The sequence below is a fragment of the Pyrus communis genome, chromosome 7 (assembly GCF_041283825.1).
Source record: "Pyrus communis isolate YQ-2024b chromosome 7, ASM4128382v1, whole genome shotgun sequence".
NCBI lineage: Eukaryota > Viridiplantae > Streptophyta > Magnoliopsida > Rosales > Rosaceae > Pyrus > Pyrus communis.
In genome coordinates, this window is record NC_142571.1 from 23,342,115 (window position 1) to 23,359,340 (window position 17,226).

The 17,226-nt window shown below is 36.1% G+C and overlaps 1 protein-coding gene and 1 long non-coding RNA gene across 2 annotated transcripts; both read right to left on the reverse strand.

The window, feature by feature from the left end:
* Positions 1 to 1,823: 1,823 nt before the first annotated feature.
* On the reverse strand, positions 1,824 to 7,702 carry LOC148695918 (uncharacterized). The gene is made up of 2 exons (XR_015964057.1): positions 7,171 to 7,702; positions 1,824 to 5,097 (listed from the first exon to the last, which is right to left on the reverse strand). It is a non-coding gene; the product is annotated as an uncharacterized LOC148695918 (long non-coding RNA).
* Positions 7,703 to 12,628: 4,926 nt separating this feature from the next.
* On the reverse strand, positions 12,629 to 15,298 carry LOC137735222 (protein RETARDED ROOT GROWTH-LIKE). Its single transcript, XM_068474631.2, has 7 exons — positions 14,805 to 15,298; positions 14,507 to 14,618; positions 14,137 to 14,296; positions 13,630 to 13,778; positions 13,388 to 13,539; positions 13,039 to 13,153; positions 12,629 to 12,942 (listed from the first exon to the last, which is right to left on the reverse strand). Exons 1-7 carry the CDS (start codon positions 15,194 to 15,196, stop codon positions 12,802 to 12,804), a joined length of 1,221 nt encoding a protein of 406 aa, XP_068330732.2. The 5' UTR covers positions 15,197 to 15,298; the 3' UTR covers positions 12,629 to 12,801.
* Between the last annotated feature and the right edge of the window lie 1,928 nt (positions 15,299 to 17,226).

Sequence of the window (17,226 nt, forward strand, 5' to 3'; positions counted from 1 at the left end):
ATTGAGTTGTGTATTCAAACTATTGAAAGTGCAACACCATATGCAAAAGTTGGAAGCACTTCATTATGGAGTAGGATTCTCTCCCCTTCATTCCCTTCCTATTTGAACGGTTACAGTTAAACCACGTCAACGTTTTGTGTTAATTTTTTAATAGCCAGAAGAAGACAAAAAGCAATATGTGAGAGGAGGAGAGGAAAGGGGATGAGAATAGGAGGGGAGAGAATTCTACTCCCTTCATTATATCTCCAACAATGTCGTTTCCAATATCCCGAAACCGATTTTAAATTTTTTATTTTATTTTATTTTTTTACATAATTAAGAGAATTCTTTCAATTGTCGCTTTTCAAGGGTGTGCTGCAACAATTACATTCTTTGGCTTTCTTGTTATATGTGTGAAATCTCGTTCTTGGATTTCACTATTGGAATTTAAGTATTTTGCGTTTGTGATTTATTTTTTATTTTTTATTTTCTTTAATTTTAGAGCTTTAGTTAACTAGTTACAAAGTTTGAAATTTTTTAATGTCATTGAAAATTCGTTAACCTTTCGGGGTCACTTTTAGTATTTTCGGATAGAGCTCGATCCCCCAAACATGTGGCCAAAAATCATTCACCAAATAGAGTTATAACGAAGGAGAAAATAACAAGCAAAGTCGTCGATATTGTTGTCTTTTGGCAGTTCTATATAGGGAAGGCCCATGATAATATAAATAATAAGTTCAATTTCTCAATATAAGTTCAATTTCTCAATATAAGTATAGCTTTTTTAGATGTAAATAAGGACTTGTTTATATGATACATAATAAATTAACTTAAATCTGCCCATGCCCTTGCCTAGGCGCTAGGTTTCAGTCCATCGCTCCCTAACGTCTTTTAGAGCCTTGATCACTAGTCTTTTGAAGGATATATTTGCATCACATACTCTCCTTTTTTCTTGTCGGAGTTTGCACAAACTATTGTTTTCTCTAGAAGATGGGGTCATCCATGGGTTTCCCTTCTATCCTAGATTTCTCTGATGTAAAAGATCAAGAAATAGAATTTGTAAGCATAGTACTGAGGCACCGCCACGAAAATTCCATTCTAAAGGTTTTTAGGGTTACAGGTAATTTGAGTTTTTCTTGTTTGTATTCTTGTATTGATCAGGTCATGAAATATATGCTGAAGAACTTGCACCTGATGTTTCTTTTGTAGAATTATCAGAGAGAGGGGTCGAAGGCTCACTTTCAACAATATTGTGACCAACTTAGTAATTACCACCGATATTGTCCCCAACTTGGTAATTACCACTTGCACAATTCGTTAGGTATGTGGTTTTATAACAAAAGGCATCAGTGCTAGTTAGAGTGGGGGTTAGGATAGTTAAACTATTACTTTTTTTTACTACGGCCGATGTGGGATACAACATGCCCCCTCACGTTGGACCGAATTAGTGGGTCACACGTGGGAGATTCACACATCGACAACCATGTGGAGCCAAGGGGACTCACCATACACGCGGGGCCTAGGGTATTAGAGAGAAGGCCGAATGCCCACTTCCAACAACATCGATACTGTCCCCAACTTAATAATTACCATCTACAGAATCAGTCAGGTGTGAAGTTTTATCATAAAAAGGTATCGGTGTTGGTTAGGATATTTAAATTATTATTTCTTTTTGCTATGGCCAATGTGGGACTCAACACCTTTTACTAACAATTATTTTTTCCGTGACAAATCCAATTGGCCTAGTTTGATTAATTGTGGTGTTGTGATAACCAAACCAAAAAAACTGAAATGAAATACTAAGGTTTAAGAAATGTAGAGAGAGAATGATGAACACTCAGAAGGAGAAAGTAGAATTCGATCTTGTATTATTTCACAGCGAGTACAAATGAAATACAATTAGTCATATTATATCCCAAGTGAGTTGTAATCCATAAGCTACAGTGTTAACTAACTTTTAACAACCTCTAACAACTCTAACAAACTCTGCTGACATGGCTTTGCTAATGTGTATATGATATTGCTGATGTGTCATTCCAACATCCCCCTTCAATCTCAACTGGGATTCCCAAGTTTGAGATTGTAACAATGTCGAACAAATGCAGGGCTATGAAGTCATTTTGTTAAAATATCAGCAGTTTGCTCATCAGTAGAAATGTATATCACTTCTAAATCATCTTTTTGGACTTTCTCTCGAATAAAGCGATAATTTGTATCCAAGTGTTTAATTCTTGAGTGGAAGACAAAATTGGCACTTAAAGTTATAGCTGAAATGTTATCACAATGAATAATTGCAGGTGTAAACAAACCAACACCTAAATCTTTCAATATATTTCTCACCCAAGTAACATTAGCTGCAGTATGAGCTAATGCTTTACACTCATCTTTAGTAAAGCTTCTAGAAACTGAGTTCTGCCTTTTTTATTACCAAGATATCGGGTTGTTTCCTAAGAATACAACATAGCCAGCGAGTGGTCTTCTAGTATTGAGATCAGCAACCCAATCCGAGTCTGGAAAGACATTAAGATGAAGCATTGTACCTGAAGAATATAAAATTTCATGTTGAGCTATGCCCTGAAGATATCTCAGTATTCTCTTGACAGATGTAAAGTGTAATTCTGTTGGTGAAGATATAAATTGACATACTGAGTTAACTGCATACATAATATCTAGCCTTATGAAGGTCAAATACTGCAATGAACTAACCATACTCCTATATAATGTGGGATCTGTTAAAACAGTGCCTTCTGCATCAAGTAATTGCTGATGTGGTTTACATGGAGTTGTTGCAGGTTTACAGGAATCCATACCTGCCTTGTTAATAAAATATTTAATGTATTTAGACTGATTCACAAATATATCTCCATTGGTTTTGTAGTAAACTTGCAATCCTAAGAAATAGGTCAGTTTCCCCATATCTTTGAGCTCAAACACAGAAGACAATTCTTAAATAACTTGTTGAACTTTTGAAGAGTTTGATCCTGCAAAGATGATGTTATTCACATAGAGAAATAGAATTATCATATTTGTGTTGTCTATTTTGACAAATAAACTTGTATTAGATGATGAAGCAACAAATTATAGAGCTGCAAAATAGCTAGTGAACTTGGAATTCCATGCCCGTGGGGCTTGCTTCAATCCATATAAGGATTTAATTAACTTGCACACATATGTAAGATGAGATGCATCAACAAAACCCTGAGGTTGTTTCATAAACACCTCTTCTTGTAAATCACCATGCAATGCATTCTTGATGTCAAGTTGTCTAAGATCCCAAAGCTTTCTTGCAGCCAAAGCTAGAATCATTCTAACAGTTGTATGCCTTACAGTAGGACTAAAGTGTCTAAGTAATCAATACCATGCTCTTGTGAGAACCCCTGAGCCATTAGTCTTGCTTTATACCTTGAAATACTCATATATGAATTCTTTTTGACCTTGTATACCCATTTACTCCCAACAATTGCCCTATTTTCTAGAGATGGTACCAAAGTCCAAGTTCCTTGTGGTCTAAGTGAGTCACATTCCTCTTGCATCGCTGCCTGCCATTATGGTAGTGTTGCAGCTTTTTTAAATGATGAAGGCTTTGAAGTATCAACAATCTCAGATAAGAAGGAGAAACCTCTCAACAAGTGGTTCATCCTCAGTTAATTCGAGATAATGCAATTCAGGACATGAGGCAAGTAAAGCTGCATAATTCTTTCTAGGTATAATGCCACTTTTTAATCTAGTAGTCATAGAATGTGTGATTGACTCATTGTCTGCAGATGGATCAGAAGAATTACCTCAAGTTGTGTGGATGAATGGACAGACAACATTGATGATGTACCAAAGTGATGATGGGATGAATGATGATGTTGTTGTAACTGTGGAGATTCTGCATTAGCACTTGAACCACACTGTTGTGAATCTAAGACCCCCTCGTTACCATTTGAATCAAATGTATAATCATTTGTCACTAATGTATTGGTTGAATCATTGTTAGCCACTGTATAAATTTCCTATGAATTCTGTCCAGTGTTTACTGGATTTCCAAGTGTATCAGGAAAATGTATTATACCATGAGACTGTGTTGCTAGTTTATGATCTGATATACTTCTTGAACCAGACTTACATAAAATGATATACATCTTCATCATGTACCACATGCCTAGACACAATAAATTTTATGGATTTAATATCATAACAGATGACCCCCTTATATCTTGGAGCAAACATAAACACACATTGAATGACTCTAGGTTGCAATTTATTAGCATTAAAAGGCCTGAGTAATGGATAAATAATAGTTCCAAAGATCTTGAGATTATAAATCTCAGGATTTTGTCCAAAAAGAACCTGATAAGGGGACTTCATCTTTAAAATTCTACAAGGCATTTTGTTAATTAAGAAAGCTACATGTGAACATGAATGATACCAAAAAGATGTAGGAATTTGTGCTTCTATCATCAAAGTCAAAGCTATCTTAACTAAGTGTTTATGCTTCTTCTCAGCAATTCCATTTTGCTGAGGGGTATGGGGACAAGACACTTGATGAGTAATTCCTTTATTTACCAGAAAGTTCTTGAACGTATTACTCATGTATTCCCCTTCACCATCAGATTGGAAACATTTAATAATGGTATTGAACTGATTAAACACAAAATCGTGGAACTTGACAAATACATAAAAGGTATTTGATTTATTCACCATAGGTTTAAATCCATACAAACCTAGAGAAACCATTTATAAAACTGATGTAATACCTACATTCTTCTATGGTTTTCTGAGGTGCAGGACCCTAGACATCTGAATGTATCTTTTGAAATATAAATTTTGATCTCTCTTGTTTTACATGAAAAGACAGTTTACTCATCTTACCTTGAATACAAGCATAACATATAGAAGGAGATGAATCAATACTAACTGGTAACCGTGCACTTTGCATCATTGAACTTTATACTTCTTCTAAAGGATGTCCCAATCTCCTATGTCATACTGAAGTCTTTACTTTCTTCCCTAAGAATGCATCACATTTTCCCAACTTTCCAGTAAATGAATGAGAAACACACTAACTGGTATCTTGAATAGCTCACCATCATCACTCTCTCATTGGTACAAAATCATTCTTGTTACCTTGTCCTGTATAAAGAAGATCAAATCATCATATACAAACCAACAACCATTATCTCTGCATAACTTTTTAACTGACAACAGATTCATAATTATTTTGGGAACATGTAAAACATTATGCATAATAAGAGCATTAGATGATGTTTTTATAATTAAAGATCCAATATGTTGAACTTGTAAACCTTCACCATTACCAACCGTGATCTTAGCATCACCATTGTAAGGAATAACCTGATTGATGATATCAAGATTAGATGTCATGTAGTGAGTGGCCCCTGTGTCCAGTACCCATGTATTAGCTACAGAGAATTCATGTACATTTGGATTGGAACCAATACCATTTGTTCCTTGAGCAGTCATACCAGCAAAATGATGGATGTGGTGGTGGGTTGCCTTGATATGGTAGTTGTTTATGTGATAACAGTCCAATGCTATGTGACTTATTTTTCCATAAATTTAATGCACATTACCATTCCCAAATGATTGATTCTGATGCTGAGTGCTTCTGTAATAGCAGTTAGAGGCAGTGTGCCTTCTTCTAGAACATATTTGACATTTTGGTGAAACTGATGATTTGTAGTTTGTATTACCCTACCAACCACTTCCTTGTCTTGAACCATTTCCAGAAAAAGATCCATTTGAACCATTCCCACCAAAATTGTTTTCGAGAACCTTTAGTATTTGAACCATCACTTCTGTCAGGATTAGAATTCCCTGTCTTATCTCCAAGGTTAGAATATGACCTAAAATTGTTGTTGTTATTTCCAGAATACCTCTTGTTATTGTAATTGTTGTAATTATTTCTCTACTGTGGATGAAAAGACTTTCCCCTTATTTCCAGCATAGCCAGACCCTCTATCAAAATTTACTTCTCCGTAAAATCTCTGAGTATTAGAACTCTTTCCTTGCTCATACCCTTGATAGTTTCTTTGAAATCTCTGTGAATTGGTAGGCTCACCTTGAACACACATAGTTGACATTGTGGTTGACAACCTTGTAATCTTGGAATCAATATATGCTTCAGCACCAAGATGCTGTGCTCCAAAATCTTTGAGAGAACTTGATGTATCTCTTGCCAGCAATACTATTTTAATGACCTAAAAATCTGTTGGTAAACCAGACAACACATCAATCATAAAATCATTATCTGTTATCTTTTTCTCCAGCTAACACTAAATAATTTCTTATCCCTTTCAATTGTAGTAAAAACTTATCCACATAATCAGCCTCTTTCTGTGCAGTATGAAATTCTGTCTTCAATTGATTCACTCTCACCATCGAAACAGATGCAAACCTTTCTTGAAGACACTCCCATGCTTCTTGTGATGTTTTATAGCCAATGACATGATCCATGGCTTCATCAGAAAGTGTTGCAATTAGTAAGCTTAACAAAGTTAAATCCTTCTTGACCCATTCTTTATAGGCAATTGTAAGTTCCTTAGTGACACCACATTCATGAGTGATGCAAAACTTTGGTGGACATTGAAATTCTCCATTAAAGAACTCAAACAAATCATACCCTCTGAGAACCGACTGGAATTGATAACTCCACTTGACAAAGTTGTCATCTTAGAGATTCACAGTTATCATTCCTAGTAGACTTTCAATCTTGACACTATTAGACGCCATATCAAATCAAGAATTGCAACTAATCACTCTTCACAGTAAACAATCTTCAGAAAAACTAGCTTTACAGTAAACAGACTTCGCAATCTTTACAGCAACAATCTTTGCACCAAGCAATCTTCAATTCACAATCTTTAATTCACAATCTTCACAGTAAACAATCTTCAAGAAAATCTCACTTCTTTTGGCATTGGCTTCTAATCAACATACTTGTAACAATTCTTTCTTCATGAAAATTCTTATTTCTCTTGGCATCGACCTCAATCAACACAAACTTCATCGAAGTTCAACACAATTTCTAAGAAAAATTGAGATTGATTTTAATATCTTCTCAACTAAACAACAATTGCTCAAAAAAAAAAAAAGAAAAAAACTTAACAAGATTCTCACTATGGTAATTTATCAAACACCTACAATGCATAAAGTTCCAAGAATATAACTTGAGAAGGCGATAACCTTGAATCGAAAAACTCAGATGAAGAAACTTAGATGTAAGCTCCCCAAAGAGATCTCCAACCTTTTAACCTACATCGGAAGAAAATGGCACCAAGGTTCGTCTAGGCGATTGATACCATGATAACCAAACCAGAACACTAAAATGAAATACTAAGGCTTAAGAAATGTAGAGAGAGAAGGATGAACACTCAGAGAGAGAAAGTAGAATTCGATCTTGTATTATTTCACAATGAGTACAGAAACACAATCAGTCATTTTATATCCCAAGTGAGTTGTAATCCACAAGCTACAATGTGAACTAACTTTTAACAACCTTTAACAACTCTAACAAAACTTTTAACAACCTTTAACAACTCTAACAAACTCTGCTGACATGGCTTTGCTGATGTGTATATGATATTACTGATGTGTCATTCCAATAGTTTTCTGTAAATTGAGAGGTTTGGTGATATGAGTTTTTCTATAAAAATGAAGAACACATAGATGAACAGTGGTGGTGTAAGCTTGGGGAGTACTTTGCTCTCTTTGTATTTCTCTTGGATTTGATTACAGAACCAATGAATCTCACATCACACACATATGTTGCGAAGGGGAGCTAAAGACAAAAAACCATTAGGATTTCAAATGATTCACCCATCTAAGAGTGATCACGTGCATCGCACGAGACAACTTAAAACACCACTAACAAAGACATGTGACACACTCTACATCGTTTAGATGCTTTAATCTTAACCTTTCATTACACTTGAATATAAACTTAAACATTCAAACTTAGAATCCAAAACTTCATTTCGAATTGCACTGTGATGCAATCTAGTCTCTTTTCATCAGCAACATCCTTATACTGCAACATGTAGTTCATTGAAGGAGTCTCAAATTGGCTACCACTAAATATATTCCACATGCTTTGCAAATCTTTTTTGCGAGTTTTGATGCGACGGAAAAGTTACTCCTTTGTTACCAAAAGGTCATGGGTTTGAGTCGTGAAAACATCCTCTTTGCAAAGTAAGGGTAAGACTATGTACGATAGACGTTCCTCCCATACCGCAAAGCAGGGAGCCTTGTTGTCTTGGGGTCACCTTTTACAAATCCTTTTTCCAAAGCAACAATTTTGACTTCCATTATCTTCTTATGTTGTGGCTAAAAGTTGTCTGCACTCACTTTGCACATTGTCTCTAACTCGTGTGGAGTTTCTGGACAGTGTTTTGTAGCTGGATTTATTTCTGGTTCTTCTTTCCCTTCTCTTGAAAAATTATGCATACTATATTGCACTGGCGTCACCCATCTTGAAACCGATTTTCATTATGTCTCCAATAGTGTCGTTTCCACTATCCCCGAAACCCATTTTGATTTTTCTTTTCACATAATTAAGAGAATTCTTTCAATTGTCGCTTTTCAAGGGCGTGGTGCAACATTTACGTTCTTGGGCTTTCTTGTTGTATGTGTGAAATCTCGTTCCCGCATTCCACTACTGTAATTTACGTATTTCATGTTTGTGATTTTTTTTTTCCGTTAATTTTAAAGTTTTAGTTAACTAGTTACAAAGATTGAAAATTTTTAAATAGTCATTGAAAATTCGTTAACCTTTTAGGGTCACTCTTAGTATTTTCAAAGAGAGCTTGATCCCCCAAACATGTGGCCAAAAACCATTCGCCAAACGGAGTTATAACGAAGGAGAAATTAACAAGTAAAGTCGTCGACATTATTATCTTTTGGCAGTTAGGGAAGGCCCACGATAATAAAAATAATACATTCAAATTCTCAATAAAAGTATAGTTTTCTTTAGGTGTAAATAAGAACTTATTTATATGATATATAATAAATTAACTTAAATCCGTTTAGTCCGCCCATGCCCCCACTTAAGCGCTAGGCTCCAGTCCATCGTCCGACTAGCGCCTAGCGTCTTTTAGAATCTTAATCACTAGTCTTCCGAATGATATATTTGCATCACATGCTCTCATTTTTACCTGTCGGAGTTTGCAAAACCATTGTTTTCTCTAGAAGATGGGGGTCATCTATAGGCTTCCCTTCTATCCTAGACTTCTCCGATGTAAAAGATCGATAAGTAGAATTTGTAAGCACATTATTGTGGCACCGCCATGAAAATTCCATTGTAAAGGTTTTTAGGGTTAAGGGTAATTTGAGTTCTTCTTGTTTGTATTCTTGTATTGATCGGGTCGTGAAATATAGGGTTGATGACGAGCTTGCACCTGATGTCTCTTTAACTGACAAGTATTTTTTTCTGTGACAAATCCAATTAGCCTAGTTTGTTTAACTATGGTGTTGTTTTCTATGAATTGAGAGGTTTTATGAATGAGTTTTCTGGAAAAATGAAGAACACACAGATGAACGATGGTGGTGTAAGCCTGGAGAGTACGTTGCTCTCTTTGTATTTCTCTTGGATTCGATTACAAAAGCAATGAATCCCACATCACACACATATGCTGCGAAAAGGAGCTAAAGACAAATAACCGTTAGGATTTCACACGGTTCACCCATCTAAGAGTGATCGTGTGCACTTCACATGACAACTTAAAACACAACTAACGAAGACATGTGGCACATGTTGGAAAATAAAAAGGAAAGTATTTTAGGATTTGATTTAATTAGTGATTTTATATGATTTAACTAGAATTTGATATTATTTGATTTGGTTTAGGTTTTCTTATCTTGTAGATAAAAGATTGTTTTGATTTATTTCCTAGTATTACCTTATAAATACCTCATTTTGGAGAAAAATAAAGTATTGAAGTGGTTATTTGAAAGTTGTGAGATTGTAGAGAATTCTAAATTTACCTTAAACCCTTTATTTTCAACTTGGTATCAGAGCAAAGTTCGGTTCTTGGTTGAACTTTGCTGTGAGCGCTTCCCTGTGGGTGGACGAAGCTAATTTTCTTTGTACACCCACAGGCCATGAAACTGAGGGTGAAGAGTGTCTATTGTTGCTATACGAAGAAGAATGGTTTCTGCTGCCATAAAGAAGAATAAAGAAAAGAAATGTGTGTGGTTTCAATGCCGTGGAGGAAAAAGATTGGAAGAAAAAAAAGTTTTGTCAAGATAGGATACGTTTCCTATCATGAAGGCTTTTGGATTTTGTTTTATTTATTTATTATTTAGTTTGATTATGAGTTTGAGGAAGAAAAAAAACAAGAAGGATGAAACAAAAAATTGAAGAAAAAAAGGATTTGGTGATTTGGGCTTTCGAAAAGAGATATCAAAAGATTTATTTATCGGGCTTTCGAAAAAAGACGTTAGTTCCAATTGGGTTTTTGAAAAGATTAGCATTAGTTTCAGTTGGGCTTTCGAAAAGAAGTGTTAGTTCTGAGGATTATGATTTGTTCGTCGGGCTTTCAAAAAGAGACGTTTGTTCTAGTTGGACTTTCGAAAAGATAGGTGCTAGTTCCAGCTGAGCTTTCAAAAAGATTGATGTAAGTTTTAGCGTATCAATGAAGATTTCTTTCTTGGCAAACTCATGATTTCACACCATGAGTTTGAAGGAGGGGGGGGGGGGCGGTGTTGGAAAATAAAAAGGAAAGTATTTTAGAATTTGATTTAATTAGTGATTTTATATGATTTAATTAGGATTTTGATATTATTTGATTTGGTCTAGGTTTTCTTGTCTTGTAGACAAACGATTATTTTGATTTATTTCCTAGTATTGCTTTTGTGGATGTAAATTTCTTCCTCCTTGATAGGTCAAGGCTAAGAGCTTCACGCGCCCTGAACGCGGAAGGGGGGGGGGTCTTGGCCGCAGAATCTCCGATGCCAAAGTTAAAATTTTGAGGGAAAAGTGTTTGGAGAATTTAGAGAGTTTAGTAAGAGCATTAGGATTTGGTGATTTGGGCTTTCGAAAAGAAGCTTAGTTCCATCATATCAAGACAATTTTTTTATCAGGCTTTCGAAAAAAGACATTAGTTCCAATTGGGCTTTCGAAAAGATTAGCGTTAGTTTCAGTTGGGCTTTCGAAAAGAGGCGTTAGTTCCGATGATTATGATTTGTTCGTCGGGCCTTCAAAAAGAGACGCTTGTTCTAGCCGGGCTTTTGAAAAGATAGGCGCTAGTTCCAGTTGAGCTTTCAAAAAGATTGACGTAAGTTTCAGAGTATCAATGAAGATTTCTTTCTTGGCAAACTCATGATTTCACACCATGAGTTTGAAGGGGGGGGGGGGTTGTTGGAAAATAAAAAGGAAATTATTTTAGGATTTGATTTAATTAGTGATTTTATATGATTTAATTAGGATTTTGATATTATTTGATTTGATCTAGGTTTTCTTGTCTTGTAAACAAACGATTGTTTTGATTTATTTCCTAGTATTGATTCTATGGATGCAAATTTCTTCCTCCTTGATCTTGGACAAAATTGCATCTACAAAACAAATAACACCTTAGGTCAAGGCCAAGAGTCTTGTTAGCTTGGTTCCTTCCCCTACCACAAAGCGGGGAGCCTTGTTAGCTTGGAGTCATCCTTTGCAAATTCTTTTTTTCAAAGCAATAGTTTCGACTTACATTATCTTTGTCTCTGACTCGTGTGGAGTTTCTGAACAGTGCTTTGGAGCTGGATTTATTTCTGGTTCTTCTTTCCCTTCTCTTGAGAAATTAAGCATGCTAAATTGCACTGGCGTCACCCATCTCATAATTACTTGTCCAAACATCAAACATGTACACATTGTCAAAACGTTTCTTAACAGCCTGGACATTTTGGGAACGGGACTGGAGAATTTGGAAATATGCGCTTTCGATGAGAACGTAAATGGAAGTTGGGGTCAACATTTTTGCTACAAACTGCAAATTTCTAGTGGGAGTCTGTTTTCATTTCTGAGAAAAGTTCAATCTCGGGCTCTTTCCCGCCCTGAAAACATGTCGCCTAGCTTGTTGGCAGGTAGAAATAGATATGAACATGATGAGGACGACAGTTAAATCTTCTTTGCGAATCTTCGCACGTCAAAACCTTTGCATTTTTTATGTCTATCTCCGGGTTAGTTTTTCCTAAATTTATGCATGCATGCTTCCTTGTTTTACGTGCAGTTCATTGATATAGATGGTAGTGAATTCATCTCTTATCTTCAAACATGCATTGTTTTGTTTGTTTTGATAGATTATATTATTTCGAATTCTCAGATCCACCAGACGAGAAACTCTTTTTTCCTTGAACATGGAAGGAGCTTGTGAAAAAATGATTCTTAATTTCCGAGACTAGCGATATGAGGGATAAAATCAGCTTACTCGAGGGAGAGGGGTTCCCCCGGGCATCTGCTGATGTCAAGATCTCATTCGCTTTGTCTCGTACTTAGTTTTAAAATGCTTATGAAAGAATAAGATTGAATCAATTTTCTTTTTGATAAAAATCGAAATGTCGACGATACACTTTAGTTTTGAATTATTTTGTTTTTGCATGACTTAAGGTTTTGATTGCTTAATTCAACATTGTATTTATCTTTCTTGAGATTGTGGAAGCCAACTGACACAAGGAAAATAGAGAGATTAGATTATAAGATCAATTCAAATCATAGTTACACAAAATTAACTGGCATGAGAAGTGCAAGCAGCAACAAATTTGAGGGGGACTAAGATATACAAAGACCAGGACATTGTATAAGGGCACATTCGACTTCGTGCGTCATCGATCCTCGTGCTAAAGCGAAGCAAGTGCCGACCTGTGGGCAATGTCGTAAACGGAGAGAAGAATTTCAGCACCTATTAACGCAATGATGAGCCATTCCAAGAAATCTGACTTCCTGTTTTGGAGAATTTCCTGAAGAAAACGAATATTGTGCTGCAACGAAGAAAACAAAATGTCACCACAACATCCACAGCAGTTGAAAAGTAGTTCTCCAGATTTAGTAAACCGGTATTGAGTTGTTTCGTGTACCTCCACAAACTTCAACTTAAAATCAAGACTTGCAAATCTCTGAGTTAACTCAAATTCATCCCTGAGATATTCCCATATCTGAGCATATTTGGCATCCTTCCAGGCAATATCCGATCTGTAAAGTCGATTGATTTTTCATTAGTTAGATTAAACATGTCAAGAAACTAAAAACCGTCTCAAATGGGTGAAAAAGAATAGCGGAAATGATTTTTTGTCTTCTGATTCGTTACTTTTCCTGTCAATCATAATCATACATGCAGATAACATTTATGCCTGTCTTATGGAGGATCACTGTTATCCAAAAACAAATTTCAGCTTAATAACTGCAATATGGATTTAAAACTATTACCTCTCAAAAAGTCCGAGCTTAAGAATCACATCGGCAAGATTAGAATTTGCCTTCCCCACTAACTGAAACAGTTTCTTCCTCTTCATTTTAAACTTCCCAGTAGTTTCCATTTCACGATTAATGTCTGTAAATTCTGCAACCATTCCATCAACCTAAAAGAGAAGAAACAGCGTTCTGAGATGAATCAAGAAGTCATGATTTCACAAAGTTGAAGTTCCCAAGATTATAAGAAGCATATATACCTGGCGCACATAGTAATCAAGTGCAATACTTTGACCTAGAACACTACCAATGGTACGGATTCCATCAACATTCAAGTACTGCAACATTATGTAATCTAATCCACCTTCCATCCATGTGTGCAAAGTGGGCTTTTCTCTCACCTCATACTCTGATTTCATAACAAAATAAAAGTTCAGATGTGAAAAGTATCCCAAAAATGGTAATCCACAACCATTGGAGCAGCAACAATGAAGCAGAAAACAGAAAATATTACTCTGCAACATTAAAAATTAACGAAGGTAGCGGTCCAATAATATTGCTTAGCCAAGAAATAAAATAACAATTGAGCTCAGCATGAATACTCAGTCAATAAATAACTTTCTTAGCTAAAGGGCAACATGAAATCTTAACTCCAGTGAAATGTGTGTACATAACAGAAAGATTAACTAAATGAATCAGATAGTGCAGAATCCAAAATTCATAAACTTGTTATCTCAAAAGATATAATTTTGATTATAGAGTCTCACCATCCTTTCTCATTTCAGGTAGCGATCCTGATGCGTGTTTTTCCACGATTTTCAAATACCCATCGATATCTTGTTCACGGACATTGAACAAGACAATGGAGCCATACTGAAAGACTACCATGTAACAACAGTCACTCCCACTTAAACTAAGACCCAAACCCTGAAACAAAGAAACTGCATTCAACTTATAGTATCATTTTACGAGCAGATACACAAAATTCAGGTAAAAAATGAAGAGGCAGTAAAAAGTACAAGATTATCCCATTTGTAGAATGGTCTTACTCTTATGATCCCTTTCTTTGTTAAGAATAAAAACTACTAAATCAGAACCCAAAGCACTGGAAATCAAAGAAAAACGCGGCAAACTTACGTCATTGGAATCGGAAAGCTCCCCGAACTTAAAAACAACGTAATTAGTCATTCGCGACGTAGGTGGGATGAAATTCAGCCTGTTCTGCTCCACCAAGCTTCTTAAATCCACACTACATTTCACAAAGATACATGCAAATTAGAAAACCCAAGTAAAATCACAGAATTCATACTCTCATCCAAAACAATATGAACACTAAACTGGTGAAAGCCGCTGCCTTTTCGATTCCAAACATTTCTGGGGAATTTTGAAACAAAAGTTACTAAATTCAAAAAAATGAAATATCAGAAAACAGAACCTGGTGGAGAAGAAGTACGCTCGAACAGGAATCGAGGGCTTCGAGTCTTCGTCCACGGTGGCTTTGTAGCCATCGCCGACCTCCGAGCACGACACCGGCTCGTTCCACTCCAACGTATCGGCATGCGGGACCGACGAAATGGAGCGCAAGACGGCGAGGGCGAAATTGGAGGCGATGCCGTGGATTCTGAGAGTCGGAATCGAAGAGCACGGAGAAGTTGTGATCGAATGGCGGTTTAAGGTTTTGGAAATGGAAGGAGAGTGGAGATGGAGTAGGGTTATGATTGTACGGACGGTTACGGGAGGCGTGGATGGGGAGGAGGAAGAAGAGAAGGAGGAGAAGGAGGGAAAGAGACGCGCCGCCTTGAGGTGGGCGTCGATGGCGCGCCGCATTTTGGTTTCGGGGTTTAGGAGAAGGAGAAGGGTAGTATGAGTTCTGACCCAGTCCCAGTTGGCTACTCCTGGGGTTTATCGATGGACAATTTTCCTACACGGAAAAATAATTTTTATAATTTTTCTATTTTTAAAAAGAGTAATGTTACCAGAATTAAATTTATAGACTAAATTTGGAAACTAAATTATATGTCATCAATAGAAAATAAGCACGTTTATCAACGTTTAAATAATAATCCAATTATCAACTTCTATATCATTTAATTTACAAAATTTAGTCTTCCTAACATTACTTCTTTTAAGACATTACAATTTTTTTTTTTTTTTTGTTGATAGAGTTTCATTACCACAAGGCACAAACAGACAATTACAAACCAATTAAAAGGGTGCTAGACGGTACATATGTTCGAGTGATCAATTTCTTAATCGGAGAGTAATTAGCACATAATGGAAATAATTTTAATCCCATATACAACCACTCCACAAACCCCACCATTAAAACGAGGAGTCCCGAGGCAGATAGCCTCATAGACGAGATGTGGCATACCAAGCATCGAAACCATTACTAAAGCCATCGCAACCGGCAAGACTAAAAAATTGCGGTAGCACATAAACAACTTGTTGAAGCAACACAAAATTGATGACATGTCCACAGTGGAGATGCAGGTGCAGAATTGGCAGGAGGCGTGGCATGCCAGCTGTAGCCGGGGCAACTGAGGATGGGGCAGGAGGGGATACCCAGCCAGAACTACCAACGTCATCGAAACACCACCACAGCCCATAAGCTTGCATAAGACATGTTAGCACCAAAAGCCGCACACCAAGAGCAACAAGATATTTCCGCCGACGGGTAGGGTGAGAAACGTAATGTTCAGAAAATTACAAGATGACTCGAGTCGTAGAAACACATAAAACATTATCGCCCAAATTGTACGTAATATAATCGGGGAGTCACCATAGTCAGTAAGTTTTGTTGGAGAACAATTCAGGAACAATAAAATAACAGAAATACATAACTGAAATACTTATGCCTTATTATTCAAAAAATACTTGTAATACAGAATACAATTATGTTATAGTAACAAAAAATTAAAATGATACTAACTTGAATGAATTGAAGATAGAGGCTAAAGCAAACGCTATGTCCTTCGAACAGTATTTCCGTCCAACTCGTGTGCTTGTGGTTCTACAATGTTTGCTCAACCAGGATACAACTACCTAATTCTACAACTCGTACTGGATTATAGAACTCTAGCGAATTGCTTTGTGTGTTTACTTTCTAGAAATTTTGTACGAAAGACAAGAAGGAAGGAAAAAAAGATGATTTTTGATGGAACTGAGGACTCCAGTTACAAAAGCTATTTCATACCTCTTTAAACACCTTTTGGATGTATCTGAAGCTATACAACTCTTTCCAAAGAGTAATGTCTATTAATCAAAATGTTTTTAATTAATTTAATTAAAAACTTAACTCGAAATTAAAACTAATTGATCAGATTAATTTTAATTCTTTGGCCCCAAGTGCCTTTGTCTTGATTAATTAATATTAATATTATAGTATAATCATCAAGCCTAATCCATACAATTAGTGGCCCAAACCTCAATCCTCATTCTAAATGGTCAAAGTTCTAATTACTAAGAAGAAGGAATAAGCCTATATAAAGGCTAGTGAAAAACCACTGTTGCCCGATGTGGGACAAGAGGGGTCTCAAAACTCCTACAATACCCCACATTTGAGACAACTCTTTGGTCCTAGAAACACTAAGATACAAGAGTAAGTAATAGATGTGACATACATCAGGAGAGGTATCTTTTGGACTTGAACCTACCTTAGTATATACTTATCGGATTTACTAGATGACGCAGTGAATATAAAATCTTGAACTGTTCATCTCCACAATAAACCAAGACAATAAGTAAAACATATGTCACACTAACACATTGCAAATTCATATGTTTGTGTGCATTTTGGTCATTAACAAATCCTAGATTCATGAGAGGTGTAGAGAATGTAGCCATGTAATTCTCAT

Bases quoted from the DNA above. Each gene is read 5' to 3' on its own strand.
- LOC137735222 (XM_068474631.2), bottom strand. From the start codon at position 15,196: ATGCGGCGCGCCATCGACGCCCACCTCAAGGCGGCGCGTCTCTTTCCC. The intron at 13,779-14,136 runs GTGAGACTCTAT...TTATGAAATCAG, and splicing joins ACCTGAAATGAGAAAGGATG to AGTATGAGGTGAGAGAAAAG. The intron at 12,943-13,038 runs GTACACGAAACA...TCTTCGTTGCAG, and splicing joins TTAAGTTGAAGTTTGTGGAG to CACAATATTCGTTTTCTTCA.